The following is a 14,202-nucleotide window of genomic DNA, read 5'->3' as shown; positions in this document are numbered from 1 at the left end:
TATTGGGCTAGAGGAGATAGCCAAGGAAGGCATCCTCTGAGGAAGTGATGCTTAAGCTGAAATCTGAAAGAAAAGTGTGAGGTAGTTCATTAAAGAGGTGAGGGAAGATCATTCCAAGTAGATTCAACAGTATTTTTGAAGACCCTGGAGCAGGAAGAATATTCAAGGAAATGAAAGATCAATTTGCTTATTTGTAAAATGTGGGTGATTATCACAACCCTGGTTACTGTGAGAACCAGGTAACACATGAAAGTATTTTATATACAACAAGGACCTGCGTGTGTGCACACCCACATTTATAAAAGTCTACATATCGTAAGCTAATATACAGCTGGATTGGTAGGGGTTGCTGGGACAGTGGATAAACCAGGACTTTGTGTTCCTCATCTATTTCTTTACAAAATTAAAGTGCACCTTCTATGGAAAAACAGGAAAATTCAAGTTTTGAGAACCTCGACTTTGGATAAAGAATATGTGCTTCAAGTAGTTTTAAAAAATGTTTCAACAGTTGGAAAAATAATGCCAGTAATTATACTGCCTTATGTACACAATATAGGATAGTGTTTAAGAGCATAGACTCTGGAACAAAAGTGCCTGAAATAAAATCTTGGGCAAATTATTTATCTTGTGCCTCTGTTTCTTTATCCGTAAGATGAGTATAATAATAAGTACATATATCCTAGGTTATCATGAAGCTCAAATGAGTTAATATATGCAATATATCATTTAGAATTGTTTTTGGCACATAGTTATAACTATATGATTATAAGCTATTGTTTCATTATTGTTATAATTACCTTTTCAAAGGCTCATTAATATCACCATGAGAAAGATGCAGTGGAAACTGTAGCTCAGAGAGGCTGATGATCTCCCTAAGGTCACACAGCTAGTAAATGGGCAAACTGAGATTCCAGTTCAAGACCGCATCCAAAGGTCAGATATTTCCTGCTGCATTTTTTTTTCTGAGTGTAGGTTCATTTTGTTGTATAATACTTGGGCTCCCATAATGGTTCCTTTCCTAGACCTTACTTCTCTGCTGAACTGAGTGTTAATATGCATGTTCTTAAGGTAAAGGGTCCAAGGGATTGCCTTTATTGACCTTCCACTTTGAAGTTTCCTGACTTCTGTGCAATTAAAATCTACGCCTTAAGCATTTCAGCAGTGTGGTTTATTTATAGAGTCGTCTTCCGGTTCACGTGTACTGGGTCTGCTTTTGGGTGAGTTTTCTGTCAAAGGTTGTTTATTTCTAACCCATTTTGATTTCCTGTTGCTTTGTGGATTGGTATTATGACCTGCAACAGGAACACCAGGAAACCTGTCTTAATGAAACAGCCAGATTGAGACCCTGTAGATTAAAAAAAACAACTATATTATACAGCCATATTTGGATATAAGTGTGGGTTAGGCATTAGCTGTATTAGGCAAAAACTTACATATAGAAACCTCACTTAGAGGCACATTTCTGTGAACAGTTTTGCTGCTACAGGGTGGAACTATTAGCTCCATGCCCTTGGTCAGTGACAGTCTCTTTGAGCCTCAGCTTCTACGTCTGTAAAAAGGAGATTATTATACTCTCTTTGTGGCATTTTTGAGAGGATTAAATGAATAATATGGGTAAAGCAGGAAGCCCAGGCCTGACCTCCATTAATAGTAGGTATTAATAATGTGAAAGGGGAAAAACTTTTTATTTTTTTATCTAGCTCTGTCTTTACTGACGTCCACACACTGTTCACTGACATCTAGCATCTCTTGCTATTAAAAATTCCATCGGGAGAAGTTATTTGCCTTTGTGCAACTCATTTGCTTTTCTTTAAAAAAATAGTGATAGTGATAGCCAGCTTTTATTAAACAGGTACTATATTCCCGGCATGCTACTAGGTTTTTAATATGTATTCACTATCTCATTTTACTTTAAGAACAGGATTTTTTTTTCATTTTGCAAATGGGGGACGTGATGCCCAGTAAGTGGAATGAATTGCCCAAAGTTGAAATTTATATCTAGATGTGACTGACTCTAGGCTTCCTTGTACTTTAGTAATGACATGTATGATTTCTTTGTTGTGTCTGACCCTGGCATGGAAGTCTTTGAAAGGAAAGGTGACAACTGTCAGTAGGTACCCTTTTGGGAAACTCCTGTCTGCTAGAGACTGTGCCAAGTGTTTTACTTACATTAACCTATTTATTCTTCCCAAATCTAGGAAATAACTATAATTATCTCCATTTTACAGTTGAGGAAATCAAGGTGCGGAGAGGTTCAGGGGCATTTAGTCAGTGGTGGAGATGGGATTGGATTCCAAGTCTTATGGCTGCAAAACCCATGCTCTTATTCAGTCTGTTATACTGCATCAAAATTTTAGGATGAGAGTTTTAATTTTTTTAATGAGGTATGGGGCTGTTTTTCAAAGACGGTAGCTTCCAGGTATTTGCTGCTAATCGTGCTTAATTTTTAGCTGAGTAATAATAGCCAGATTCCTGGCAGAAGCTATTAATGCTACATTTGCCAGTAAGCTAGAGCTGTGTTCTATCCCAGAGGTAGCTGTAGGCTCTAGCATCTCTTCCACGGTCAAAGCCCTCAGAAGTATAATGTGTAACTTGTGTTAACACCAAGGAGGGTGGCATTTCCCAGAGCTTTAGTTCTATAACATGGAAGACCTCAAACCTCAGCCATGCTTCAGACTCACAGTAAAGTGCATTCTAATTGGTAATCGGTGCATAAGGAACCAAAGAAAATTTTAATTAAATGCTGTTGTGTGAATTTTCCAGTCATTTTATGCCTGTTGAAATGATTTTATTTAGTTTAAAGTCTTCTTCCAGTGCTCTGCCCTTCCTCTTTATAGTATAACTTTATCAAGATTTTGTGCCTTTTCTCCTAGAAGGGTTTAATTACCATCATTAAGGATTTAGTCTGCTCTACATTTACTTAACTCTGTTCCCTGTGTGCTAAGGGGCATTTGCTGTAGTGGAAAGAGCATGGCGATTTGGAGTCCTGCAGACTGTGAGCAAGTTACTTAAATCTCCATGAGCCTCAGTTTCTTCATAGTATAAAATGGGGCTAATCATATTAAGTTGTACAGATGTTGGGAGGAGGATTAGAGATAACGTATTTAAGTTCCCTAGCACATACTCAAAACTGATTGACAGACTCTGCTGAGAGGATTTACTTGCTAACTGGTACAGATTATTTTCTGAAGTTGTAATAGGGTCTGTTTTACTTTGATCTCCTTTTTGTCTTGTTCTTTTTAGTGGGTGTTCACAAGAATTGTCTTCAGTCATGGCCTTGGGTTTAAGGTGCTCCCGCTTGGTCCACCCTGCCTTTTGCAACTTCCTTGCAGCCTTGACCAGACCTGTTTCAGAAGTTACGCTGAAGACAGTGAGTGGAAGACAGAATGACCACGGGCAATACCTGGCCTATCCAGCTGTACCAATCCGTCATTTCGCTACCAAGAAAGCCAAAGGTAGAGGCATGACCTCCTCACCCCTGTCTTATATTTAGCCCTTGAATTATCATAGCTGGAAGGGATCTCAGAGATGTTCTGAATTTCTCCCCATGCCTCATGAGGAAACGGTATCTCAGGTGGTTCAGTTGATTAGCTTAAAAGGTCACAGTGACAGAGTTGGTATTAGAACCTGTTTTGTCATTGCCATGCCGCCTCTTTTGTTATTATGGCTCAGAAAATGCCTAATTTCTTTTAGATTTAGAATTAGAGGTATAAGTGCCAAGCAAATCAGAATACTTGTGGCAGGGATCAACCTGCCTTCTCCTTATAGGAAGATCTGCGTTGGAAATAATATTAAAAGCAGAAGGTTGGTGGGTGAGGAGATATTAGAGCCGTGGATTTAGATGGATGATCTTAATGGCTTGTGTCATCCAAGAATGAGACCTTGATACAACTCAGGTCTCAGCTTAAATGCCGCTTCCTCAGGGAAGCCTTCCCTGACCTCTTAGGCTGGGTCAGGTCCCTTGTTACATGCATTTGTGCACACTGTTACTTTACCTTTGATGTACTTAAGCACAGCACTCATTAATTAGTTAATTATTGTTTGTTATGTCTTCCATACTGGACCCTGTGAGGTCTGTGTCTTTCTTGTTTAGCAACTAACAGGGCCTGACACATAGTATGTATCAAAAAATTTTGCTGAAGGAATGAATGAGTGACAGAAAATTGTCAAGCAGACCTGCTATTTGCAGTGGTGGGTCAGGGATTCCACTCCTAAGGATGGTGCTTGAAATACCCTACTGAATATTTTTCCCACTGCTTTTCTTTTATGGTTTCATGCAGACCTTTTCCTTTTCTGTTAATAGGAAAATTAACAAGTTGCCAAAAGAGCTTTAATGCATAGAAGCCTTATATTCAGTTAATAACTTTGATCTATAGGTTGCATTATATTTTTTTAAATTCACATACATTTAATAATTTAATTTGATCCTTATAATTATCCATTGAAGGAATTGTAATTATCCAGTGAAGAAATTCTTCTAATTACCTAGTGAAGCACATATCTCACCATTTTGCAAATGAGGAAACTGAGGTCCATATGTAAGACATTTGCCCATGATCATATCGAGTTAGTGGCAGAACTGGAATCCAGGTCTCCTGATGTCCACAGCATTGCAGTATTCAAGTGCACTAGACGTTAGCTGCAGCGTGTAAGCAGCATCTTTTCGTATTTCATTGGCTATTCAGTTTTTGTCTTCTTTGATTGCCTCCTAAAAAGTTGGTTGACTTTTTCCTTTAGATTTATTGGATTCTTTCTATATTAGGAACGCTAATCCTTTGTTGATTGTATATGTTGCAAGTATCTACTTTGCCTTTTTACTTTATGATGTCTTTCACTGAACATAAGTTTCAATGTAGTCATATTTTTCAGTTCTTTCTTTTATCATTTGTGCTTTTTCTGTCTTATTTAACAAACCCTCAGCTATCTGAAAGTCATAAAGCTATTCTTCTGTATTTTCTTCTAAATCTTTTAAAGATTTTTACTTTCCACATTTGGGTTTTTAATCCATATGGAATTTATTTCTGAATATGATGTGAGGCAGGGAATCTATTTTATTTCTTTTTTTTTTCTTTTTGCTGTACGCGGACCTCTCACTGCTGTGGCCTCTCCCGTTGCGGAGCACAGGCTCCGGACGCGCAGGCTCAGTGGCCATGGCTCACAGGCCAAGCCGCACCGCGGCACGTGGGATCTTCCCAGACTGGGGCACGAACCCGTGTCCCCCGCATCGGCAGGCGGACTCGCAACCACCGCGCCACCAGGGAGGCCCTATTTTATTTCTTTTTAAAATGGATAATAAGTGTGTCAACCTCACTTACTGAGTAGCCCTTCTTTACTCCCAGATTTGTAATGCTTCCTCTGTCATATGTCAGGTTTCTTTGTAGGTATGATTTATATCTGAGTTCTTGATGTGTTGAACTACTCATCTCTCCCTGCACTAAATTCCTTAATGCCTGAATCACAAGTCTTGAATCTAGTGGTACAAATCTTTCCCCTCAGAACACGCTAGCTTTTTCTTTTTCTTCTTCTTGGCCTTTTGCTCTTCTCTATGAAACTTGTATTGTCAGGTTTTCTCCATAAAGATCTTGCACAGTTCTTTAATCAGGTTTATTTCTAGGCTATCATCATTTTTGTCACTTTTGTATATGATGTTTTTTAAAGTAAATTTTTGAGTGATGTACACAGAAAAGTGCATACATACATTGTAAGTGTATGGCTCAGTGAATTTTCACAAAGTGAACACAACCATGTAACCATCACCCAGATTAAGATATAGAACGTCACTTGTACTCTGGAAGCTTCCCTCATGTCCTTTTAAGTTGTCACCCTTCAAAAGACAGGCCCCTCTCTTGACTTTACCACCACAGATTTGTTTTGCCCTTTTTGAACTCAAGATGTATTCTTTCATGCCTGGCTTCCTTTGATAGCAATCTATATGTGAGATTTGTCCATGTTGTTGCCTGTAGTAGTTGTTGGTACATTTTTATTTCTTTATAGTACCCCAGTGAATGCGTATACCACGATTTATGTGTGTTTTCTATAGTTGATGGATATTTGAATTGCTTCCAGTTTTGAGCTAAAATAAATAGTGCTGCTATGAACATGCATTTTGATGCCCATATGTATGCCTTTCTGTTGGGTGTATACCAAGAGGAGGATTGCTGAGCCTTCGGTTATGCATATATTAAGTTTCAGTTCAGTTTCAGAACATACAGTTCTCCAAAGTAGTCATGTCAGGTTACACTCCTTCCCAGAGTGTTTTAGCTTTCTATTTGCTAAATACCCACTGTATGCTTGTGGACACTTGGTATGGTCAGCCTTTTTAATTTTAGCCATTCTGATGGGTGTGCATTTATATCTCATTATGGTTTTAATTTATATTTCATTGATGAATAATGATGGTGAGCACCTTTTATTTGCTTATTGGTTATTTGGATATCCTCTTTCCAGTCTTTTGCCCATTTAAAAAAATTGACTTGTAAGAATTTTAATGTATTCTAAAGATAAGACTTCTGCATATATATATGTATTGCTGATAATAATTGCCTTTTCACAGTGTTTTTTTAATGAACAGAAGTTCTTAATTTTAATGTAGACCAATTTATCAATCTTTATCGAGTAGTGCTCTTTTTTTCCTTTTTAAGAAATTTTCCCCTACCTTAAGGTCATAAATATATTCTGTGTTATTTTATACAAGATTCATTGTTTTAAGTTTATATCTTTTTAAAAATTGTGTTTTCTATTTGGTTGCTGGTGAATAGGAATACTTTTTTTTTTTCTTTTTTGGCCGCACCATGCAGCTTTCAGGGTCTCAGTTCCCTGGCCAGGGATTGAACCCAGGCCACGGCAGTGAAAGCCCAGAATCCTAACCACTAGGCCACCAGGGAACTCCCCGATTTTCTCTTTGTTCTTGAGTTAGTTTTAGTAAATTATATGTTTATAGGAAGTTCTTGGCATAAAGTTGTCCATAATAGTCTCTTAAGATTATTAAAATCTCTACTGTTTTGGTGACTGTGTCCCCTTTTTCTTTCTTAGTATTATTTATTTGTGTCTACTTCCCTTTTTAAAAATAATTAATTAATTTATTTATTTTTGGCTGACTTGCGTCTTCGTTGCTGCACACGGGCTTTCTCTAGTTGCATCAAGTGGGGGCTACTCTTCCTTGTGGTGCGCGGGCTTCTCATTGCTGTGGCTTCACTTGTTGCGGAGCATGAGCTCTAGGTGTGTGGGCTTCAGTAGTTGTGGCCCGTGGGCTCAGTAGTTGTGGCTTGCGGGCTCTAGAGCACAGGCTCAGTAGTTGTGGCGCATAGGCTTAGTTGCTCTGCAGCATGTGGGATCTTCCCAGACCAGGGATCGAACCCATGTCCCCTGCATTGGCAGGCAGATTCTTAACCACTGCGCCACCAGGGAAGTCCCTACTTCCCTTTTTTAATCAATTATTTTTGACAGAAGTTTGTCAATTTTACACACCTTTTTAGAAAAAGAGCTTTTAATTTTTTTGATCTCTCTTTTTTAAAACTTTATTGACTTCTGTTCTATATCGTTTACTTCCTCCCATGTTCTTGTTCTTTTTATATCCTTTGAGCTGGACAGTTAGTTCATTAATTTTCGACTTCTTTTCTTGTAAGCATTTAAGACTGTAAATTTATAAATACAACTTTAGGTACTTCCTACAAGTTTTTGTTGTGTAGTATTTTTATTATTGTCATTTTAAATATTTTAAAATTCCACTGTGCATTTTTCTTCAGTCCATAAGTAGTTTTGAAGCTCAGAATTGTTATATCTTTCTGGTGAATTTTTTCTGTTTTTATGAAGTGCTCCTCATTGTTTCTAATAATGCATTTTGTTGTAAAATCAATTTTGTCTTAATATAACTACACCAGCCTTCTTTTGATTAATATTTGCTAGGGTTATAATTTTCTCATGCCCATACATTAAACTTTCTGTGAGCTTATATTTTTGTAAAATCTCTTGTATATATTATATACGACTAGATTAAAAAAAATCTTACTGAGAGTCTCTAACTTTTAACTGGTTCTTTGGTCTGGGTACTTGTATTTCTATTATTTTGTACTACCTCTTTATTGAGGTTTTCTTTGTTTCTTCTTTTCTCCTTTCTATTGAATTAATCAAGTTTCTTTATTCTTTTTTCATCTCTGCTGATTTGGAAGGTATACATTCTATTTCTTATTGTTTTGGTGGTTACTTTTAATTTCTTTTCTATGTTTTTATAAAAATAAAGCACCTAGGGCTTCCCTGGTGGCGCAGTGGTTGAGAGTCCGCCTGCCGATGCAGGGGACATGGGTTCGTGCCCCGGTCCGGGAAGATCCCACATGCCGTGGAGTGGCTGGGCCCGTGAGCCATGGCCGCTGAGCCTGCGCGTCCGGAGCCTGTGCTCCGCAACGGGAGAGGCCACAACAGTGAGAGGCCCGCGTACCGCAAAAAAATAAATAAATAAAAAATAAAGCACCTATGGAAAAGTGCAGCTATCATAAGAAAATAATAATAAGCTTGATAATTTTCACTTATATAATTTTTACTTATGTAATCAGCACCCAAACCAAAAACCAGAGCATTCCCAGCATGTCAAAAGTGCCCTTTTGCTCCCTTTTAGTAACTTACCACCTTCTACCCTTTGCAGGTAACTATTATTCTAACTACTAATGATATAGTTTTATCTGTTATACTGTTTAGTATATGTTATTGTACCTGGATTTTGCACTGTACAGTCTGGATTCTTGTGTCTAGCCACTTTGCTTAACATCATGTTTGTGAGATTCATTTAAATTCTTCTTTGTAGTTGTAGATCTTTTCTTCTTATGGTTGTATAGTATTTCATTCATAAAGAATATTTATCCATTCTAATATTGATGGGCATAACTTAAAATTTTTAACATGCATACTTGGTTTAACACTAAAGTTGAAGATATTATTTCCATTGTTTCTAGCTTCTGTTGTTGCTCTTGGAAATTATTTCTAGCTTCTATTGTCGCTATTATTCTAAATTTTGATCCTTTATGGATAATTTGTCTTTTCTCTGGCTGTTTTCACAATCTCTTTGTCCTTGGTTTTCTGCATTCACAAAATGTCTAGGTGTGAATTTACCTAGAATTTTATTATCCTGTTTGGAACTTGTGTTTCTAAATCTGAAGATTCACCTCTTTCATCAGTTCTGACAATTCTAAGCCATTAGCCCGTTAACTTAAGACCAGTGAGATTTCAAGCAAGATGGTGATACAAGCAAGTAAATGTTCAAAAAAAAAAATCACTCTGCTGCTAACTGGTTGGTTACTTTGGGCAAAACATTTAAATGGCTTGTGCCTCAAATTTCTCATCTGTAAAACGGGGACAATAATAATCTCTGTTCTTCCTAAGTCAGAGAGCTGCTTTGAATATCTAAAAGAAGAATGTACTTGAAATTGCATCGCAAATTGTAATATGGTATATAAATAGCTCAGCATCTAGCTCACTGTAGATGTTCAATAAAATTTGTTGTGAATGATCTCAATCAGTATTTGTTGAATTCTTAATAAATAAACTAGTGTAGGATAATATTATTTAAATATTTTTATTCTTTTTCTCCTTCCCACACCCTCCTTAAAGAAATGCAAGACTATTTGTGATACTCACGGGAGTGATCTATGTATGCATATACACATTATAGATGCATATGAAAAATCGCTATGATGGTTTAGATATAAATTAGAATTTTATTCAGTTCTCAGTATTGTTGCTTTCTAAAATATAAGCCATTGTCACTACTACCGGCGGTGTTTAATGTTGCTAAGCTACTGTTGTTTTTTTTGTCTGTACCAGCCATCAGATACTTTGCATATCCTTGTCTTAGGATTCATTTTTAAATGAATTAATATATTTTATGTATCTCCAATTACATTTTATGAAGACAATTTAATGGAAAGTTCATGGGTTTAAAATTAGGTACATCTGGGACCAAACCTTGTCTTTACTATTTCATGACCTTGTGACATTAGGCAAAGTCACTCTACCTTTCTCACCTTCTGTTTATTTTTCTGAAAAATAAGGAATTCATTCACTTATGGAGTGTCTGCCATGTGGATAGTGCTCTTTTAGGTATTTGAATTACTTAATTTGTGTCCTTGCAGCAACCTGGCAGTATAGATATTATTCCTGTTTCATAGGAAAGGAACCTGATATCAGAGAAGTAGAGTAACTTGCTCAAGGTCATAAAGGTCGTATGCATTATAGTGCATATTTTCACCTGGGTGTCTCATTATAAAACCTGTGCCTTCACTAATATCTGAGAAAGTGCTTTGTGTGATGCTGGGTCCCAGGTTGACAGTAAGTGTAGGCTCTTTTTTAGGGCCTACACTTAGTGACAATGTTCTGTAATTTTCTAGCACTTGGCTTTTTTCCCTGCACATAGTAGGTACTTCTTAACTCATTGTTTATTGTCTCTGTTTATGCTGCTGTTTTTTTTAATTCATTGAATGTTGACTTTCTAGCCAAAGGGAAAGGACAGTCCCAAACCAGAATGAATCTTAACACTGCCTTGGTTGAGGATATAATCAGCTTGGAAGAGGTGGATGAAGAAATGAAGTCGGTGATAGAAGCGCTCAAGGATAATTTCAATAAGACTGTCAATATAAGGACCTCACCAGGTTAGTGACTGAACCTGTGTTTTGGAGAGGGGCATAGTGGCAAAAACATCGCTTTGGCAGAGCTGGGTTTTAGTCCTAGCTTTATCACTTACTAATGGGTGACCATGGGCAGTTACTTCTCTGGTTTTCAGTTTCCTTGTCTAATTCCTACCTTCTAGCTTTGGGATGGGTAAATAAATGAGGTAACATGTGCAATCGTTCTAGCACAGTGCCCAGCACATGTTAACACTACATTTATCCATTTAGCAAATACTTGCCTGCTATGAACTAGGCGTTGTGCTGGTATAAAGTGAACAAAATAGGTATGGTCTTTGCTCTCATGGAATAATACTCTCAAAAAATGGAAATTTTATTATTGTTGTACTCTCTACACTTGTAGGTATTTAGTTTCATAGTAACTGACATCTTTGGTCTGATTTTTCCAATTTGTTCTATTTGGCCGTTCTTATCGCTTACTGGGAACCAACTGGCTGCAGACCTGCCCACCTGAGGCATTTCTGTACCCCTGAGCTTGACCAGGAAGATTCCGTTTGGGTTAATAACTTCCTGAAAGTGGCTTTCCTAAGTGGGAAATGTCAGAACTGTCTAGGAGAACTGTTTGCAGATGTGATGGAAGAAGTGAGTTGTCAGCTAATGGTGCAGGCAGGCAGGAAAAATCCAATTGCTGTTAAATTGGCCTTTTGGAAATTGTCATCATCCTAGAGTCAAGCCCGGGACCCCCTCGGAAAGTATCTGTGGGAGCTTGCACTGCTCCCACTCACATCTTGCTTGGGGTAGTTCACAAGGAAACTAGAAAGTATTTCACGAACTTGTTCTTAAGAAAACCAAGTGAAAAGTATACGGCTTCATTTATAAACACCAGCAGAAACATACAGAGTTCAGAGACGAGATCCAGTGTGAAACCAGAAGACCATTCCGTCATTTGTCAGCCCTGGACTGGGGCATTTCTGCCTTTGCTGACAGTAGAGCGTGCCATTCAATCTCTCCCAACTGTTTATTTTAAACTTGCTTATTATTTTAGGTATGAAGCTGATAAAGTGCTTTGTCTCCCCTGTGCTTTCTGGCCTGTTAACATTCTGCAGCCGAAACCAGAGAGCAGTTTGAGAGGAGCTCAGGGAGAAATGTGATACTTAAAATTAGCCAGCAAGCTCCACTCTTGTTGAACTTAAAAAGATGATGGGCCTGGAAAGAGGTTGGGAGTGTAATTTGTTAAATGTTAACCTCTGCGAAAATGAGGGGCAGGAATGAGGCTGAGGGAGATTCTCGCTGGGGACAGATTGAGGGAAAAGGATTTGATGCATTATGTCGATACGGATTTAGGGAATGGGAACCACCACAATTGCGTACTGAAAAGCCCATGTTGGGACTTCTGTGGCAAAGGATCTTATGGCAAATCAGGAAGGCTGAATTAAGATCCCTTTTCAGAAGGCCTCCCATTGGTATTTCCTCTTTGCTTCTTTCTCTTCAGGGTTATGTCTGTGCAATGTTCTGTGTAGAAATTTGGGCCATGAGGAGACTTGGGTGAAACAGGCTAAATAGACTGGCTAAAGACTTAGCCAGTCTTTTATTTTATTTTATTTTTTTGCCAGATTCTTCCATACCATCTTTCATTACTATCTGAACCAGCAGGCACTTTTCCTCTTACACGTCCATCTACCAGCAGTTTCTGTCTCCAAGATAGTTGATTGCTTTTAATAGTTGTCTAGGCCCTCCCTGGTGGCGCAGTGGTTGAGAGTCCGCCTGCCGATGCAGGGGACACGGGTTCGTGCCCCAGTCCAGGAAGATCCCACATGCCACGGAGCGGCTGGGCCCGTGAGCCATGGCCGCTGAGCCTGCGCGTCCGGAGCCTGTGCTCCGCAACGGGAGAGGCCACAACAGTGAGAGGCCCACGTGCCGCCAAAAAAAAAAAAAAAAAAAAAAGTTGTCTAGAATACAGATTTATTTCTTTGTTCATTCTTGTCCTCTCTTTCATTCATCCATCCATCCGTACATTCATTTATTCATCAAAGCATTATTGAGCACTTATTCTGTGCTGATTAATAGGTGCTGTAGTTACAGAGAGAAAAGACATTGTCCCCACCTTCCAAGAGCCTAGATCCTAGATCCTAATGTGAAGGGATAGACAAGTGAACCAACATGTGTAAAACCATATAGCAAAGCAGAGTGGTGAAGACCATGGCTTTGGAGTTGATCAGACCTGGGTTTGAATTCAGCTCCATTGTTAAGAGCTCTTGTGACCTTGGACAAGTTATACTCTGTGCCTCGGTTTCCACATCTGTAAAATGGTGGCACTGTCTCATAGGGTTATTGTGATAATGAAAGCAAATAAATTACAGAAAGCATTTAGCACTATGTCTTGCCATGGGAAGTGTTCAGTAAATATTGGTTGCCATTATTGTAGAAGTGTGCATAGGATCCTCGGGAGCTCATAAAGGCTTTGTAATCCAGCCTAGGAGGTCAGACAGGATTTCTGAGATTAGATACAATCATAGCTGAGTGTTAAGGAGTGAGCAGGAGTTAGCTGAGCAGAGAAGGGCATCCTCAGTAGAAGGATCCTGAGGCAAGAGAGAACAGGCTGTATTAGAGAAATTACAAGTAGGTTAGTTTGGTTAAAATATAGGAGAAAGTTGAAAAGTAATAATAATAGCATTTATTGGGCACTTACATATGCCAGGACACAATTATAAGTGCTTTCCATAAACTCTTTCATTTAACCCTCATAACAACTCTATGAGAGAAGTATGATTTTAATGCCCCATTTAGAAATCAGGAAACAGACGCCCAAAAGGTTGAAGGGACCTTCCTAAGGTCACACAGTCAGGAAGTGGCAGGGTTGGTATTTGAACCCAGGTCACTGGTTTTCAGAATCATGGACTTTTCCAGATTGAAGCCAGTGGTGTCAACAGCCTTCTATCTTGTGATGGTGAATTGAGTACTGTGCTTCAAATCAGATCTTTGGGCCATGGTATGGTACTGCATTATTCTAACAACAATTTGCTGGGACAACTCCCAATTTGTTTAAAATACTGACCTCCAGCCCCCGACCCTTTACTCTTTGTGTATCAGAATGAGCCATCTGTGAGTGGTTCTTAAAGTGAATGGTAATGTTTCCTTTTAGTTTTCATTTGCATAGGAAATCAGGGAGTTGGAATAACACCCCTTCTCCATCTGTAACTATATACTTGCCTTCTTGACAAGAAAATTTTGCCCAGGGTTTTCCATAATTCAGATAGAGACAAAGATCAGATCCAGGATAACAGTGAAGTGGTAATAGTTGGTGGGGTTTTTTTGTTTGTTTTATGTTTTTTGTTTGTTTTTCTTCCTAAAGGGAATCTAAGTGCCAAAATCAAGGTGGTATCAGGGAGCAGTTCCAAACCTGGCTGCATGTCAGAATCATGTGGTGATCTTTAAAAAAACTACAAGCTCCCCCAAAATCACAGGCTCCCAAGCCCCTGCAGAATCAGGCTGTCTGGGGGTGGGGCCGAGGAATCTACGTGAAAAAGCTCCCTGGGGATTCTGACGCACAACCAAATTTGAATTCCACTGATAAGGGAAAGAGCCTTGA

The 14,202-nt window shown here is 38.6% G+C and overlaps 1 protein-coding gene across 2 annotated transcripts in view; it reads left to right on the top strand.

Annotated features, from left to right (window-relative positions):
* MRRF (mitochondrial ribosome recycling factor) overlaps window positions 1-14,202 on the top strand; it is a 56,181-nt gene that overhangs the window by 1,649 nt on the left and 40,330 nt on the right. For both annotated transcript variants that reach the window (XM_082656632.1, XM_082656631.1), the window contains exons 2-3: window positions 3,244-3,455; window positions 10,482-10,637. In XM_082656632.1, the coding sequence (XP_082512758.1) occupies window positions 3,272-3,455; window positions 10,482-10,637 (340 nt within the window). In that variant the 5' untranslated portion in view covers window positions 3,244-3,271. The remainder of the gene's footprint in view (window positions 1-3,243; window positions 3,456-10,481; window positions 10,638-14,202) is intronic.

Source organism: Grampus griseus, assembly GCF_964374135.1.
Source record: "Grampus griseus genome assembly, chromosome: 6".
NCBI lineage: Eukaryota > Metazoa > Chordata > Mammalia > Artiodactyla > Delphinidae > Grampus > Grampus griseus.
Note: the sequence above shows the minus strand (reverse complement) of the source record. Positions and strands in the feature narration are given on the sequence as shown.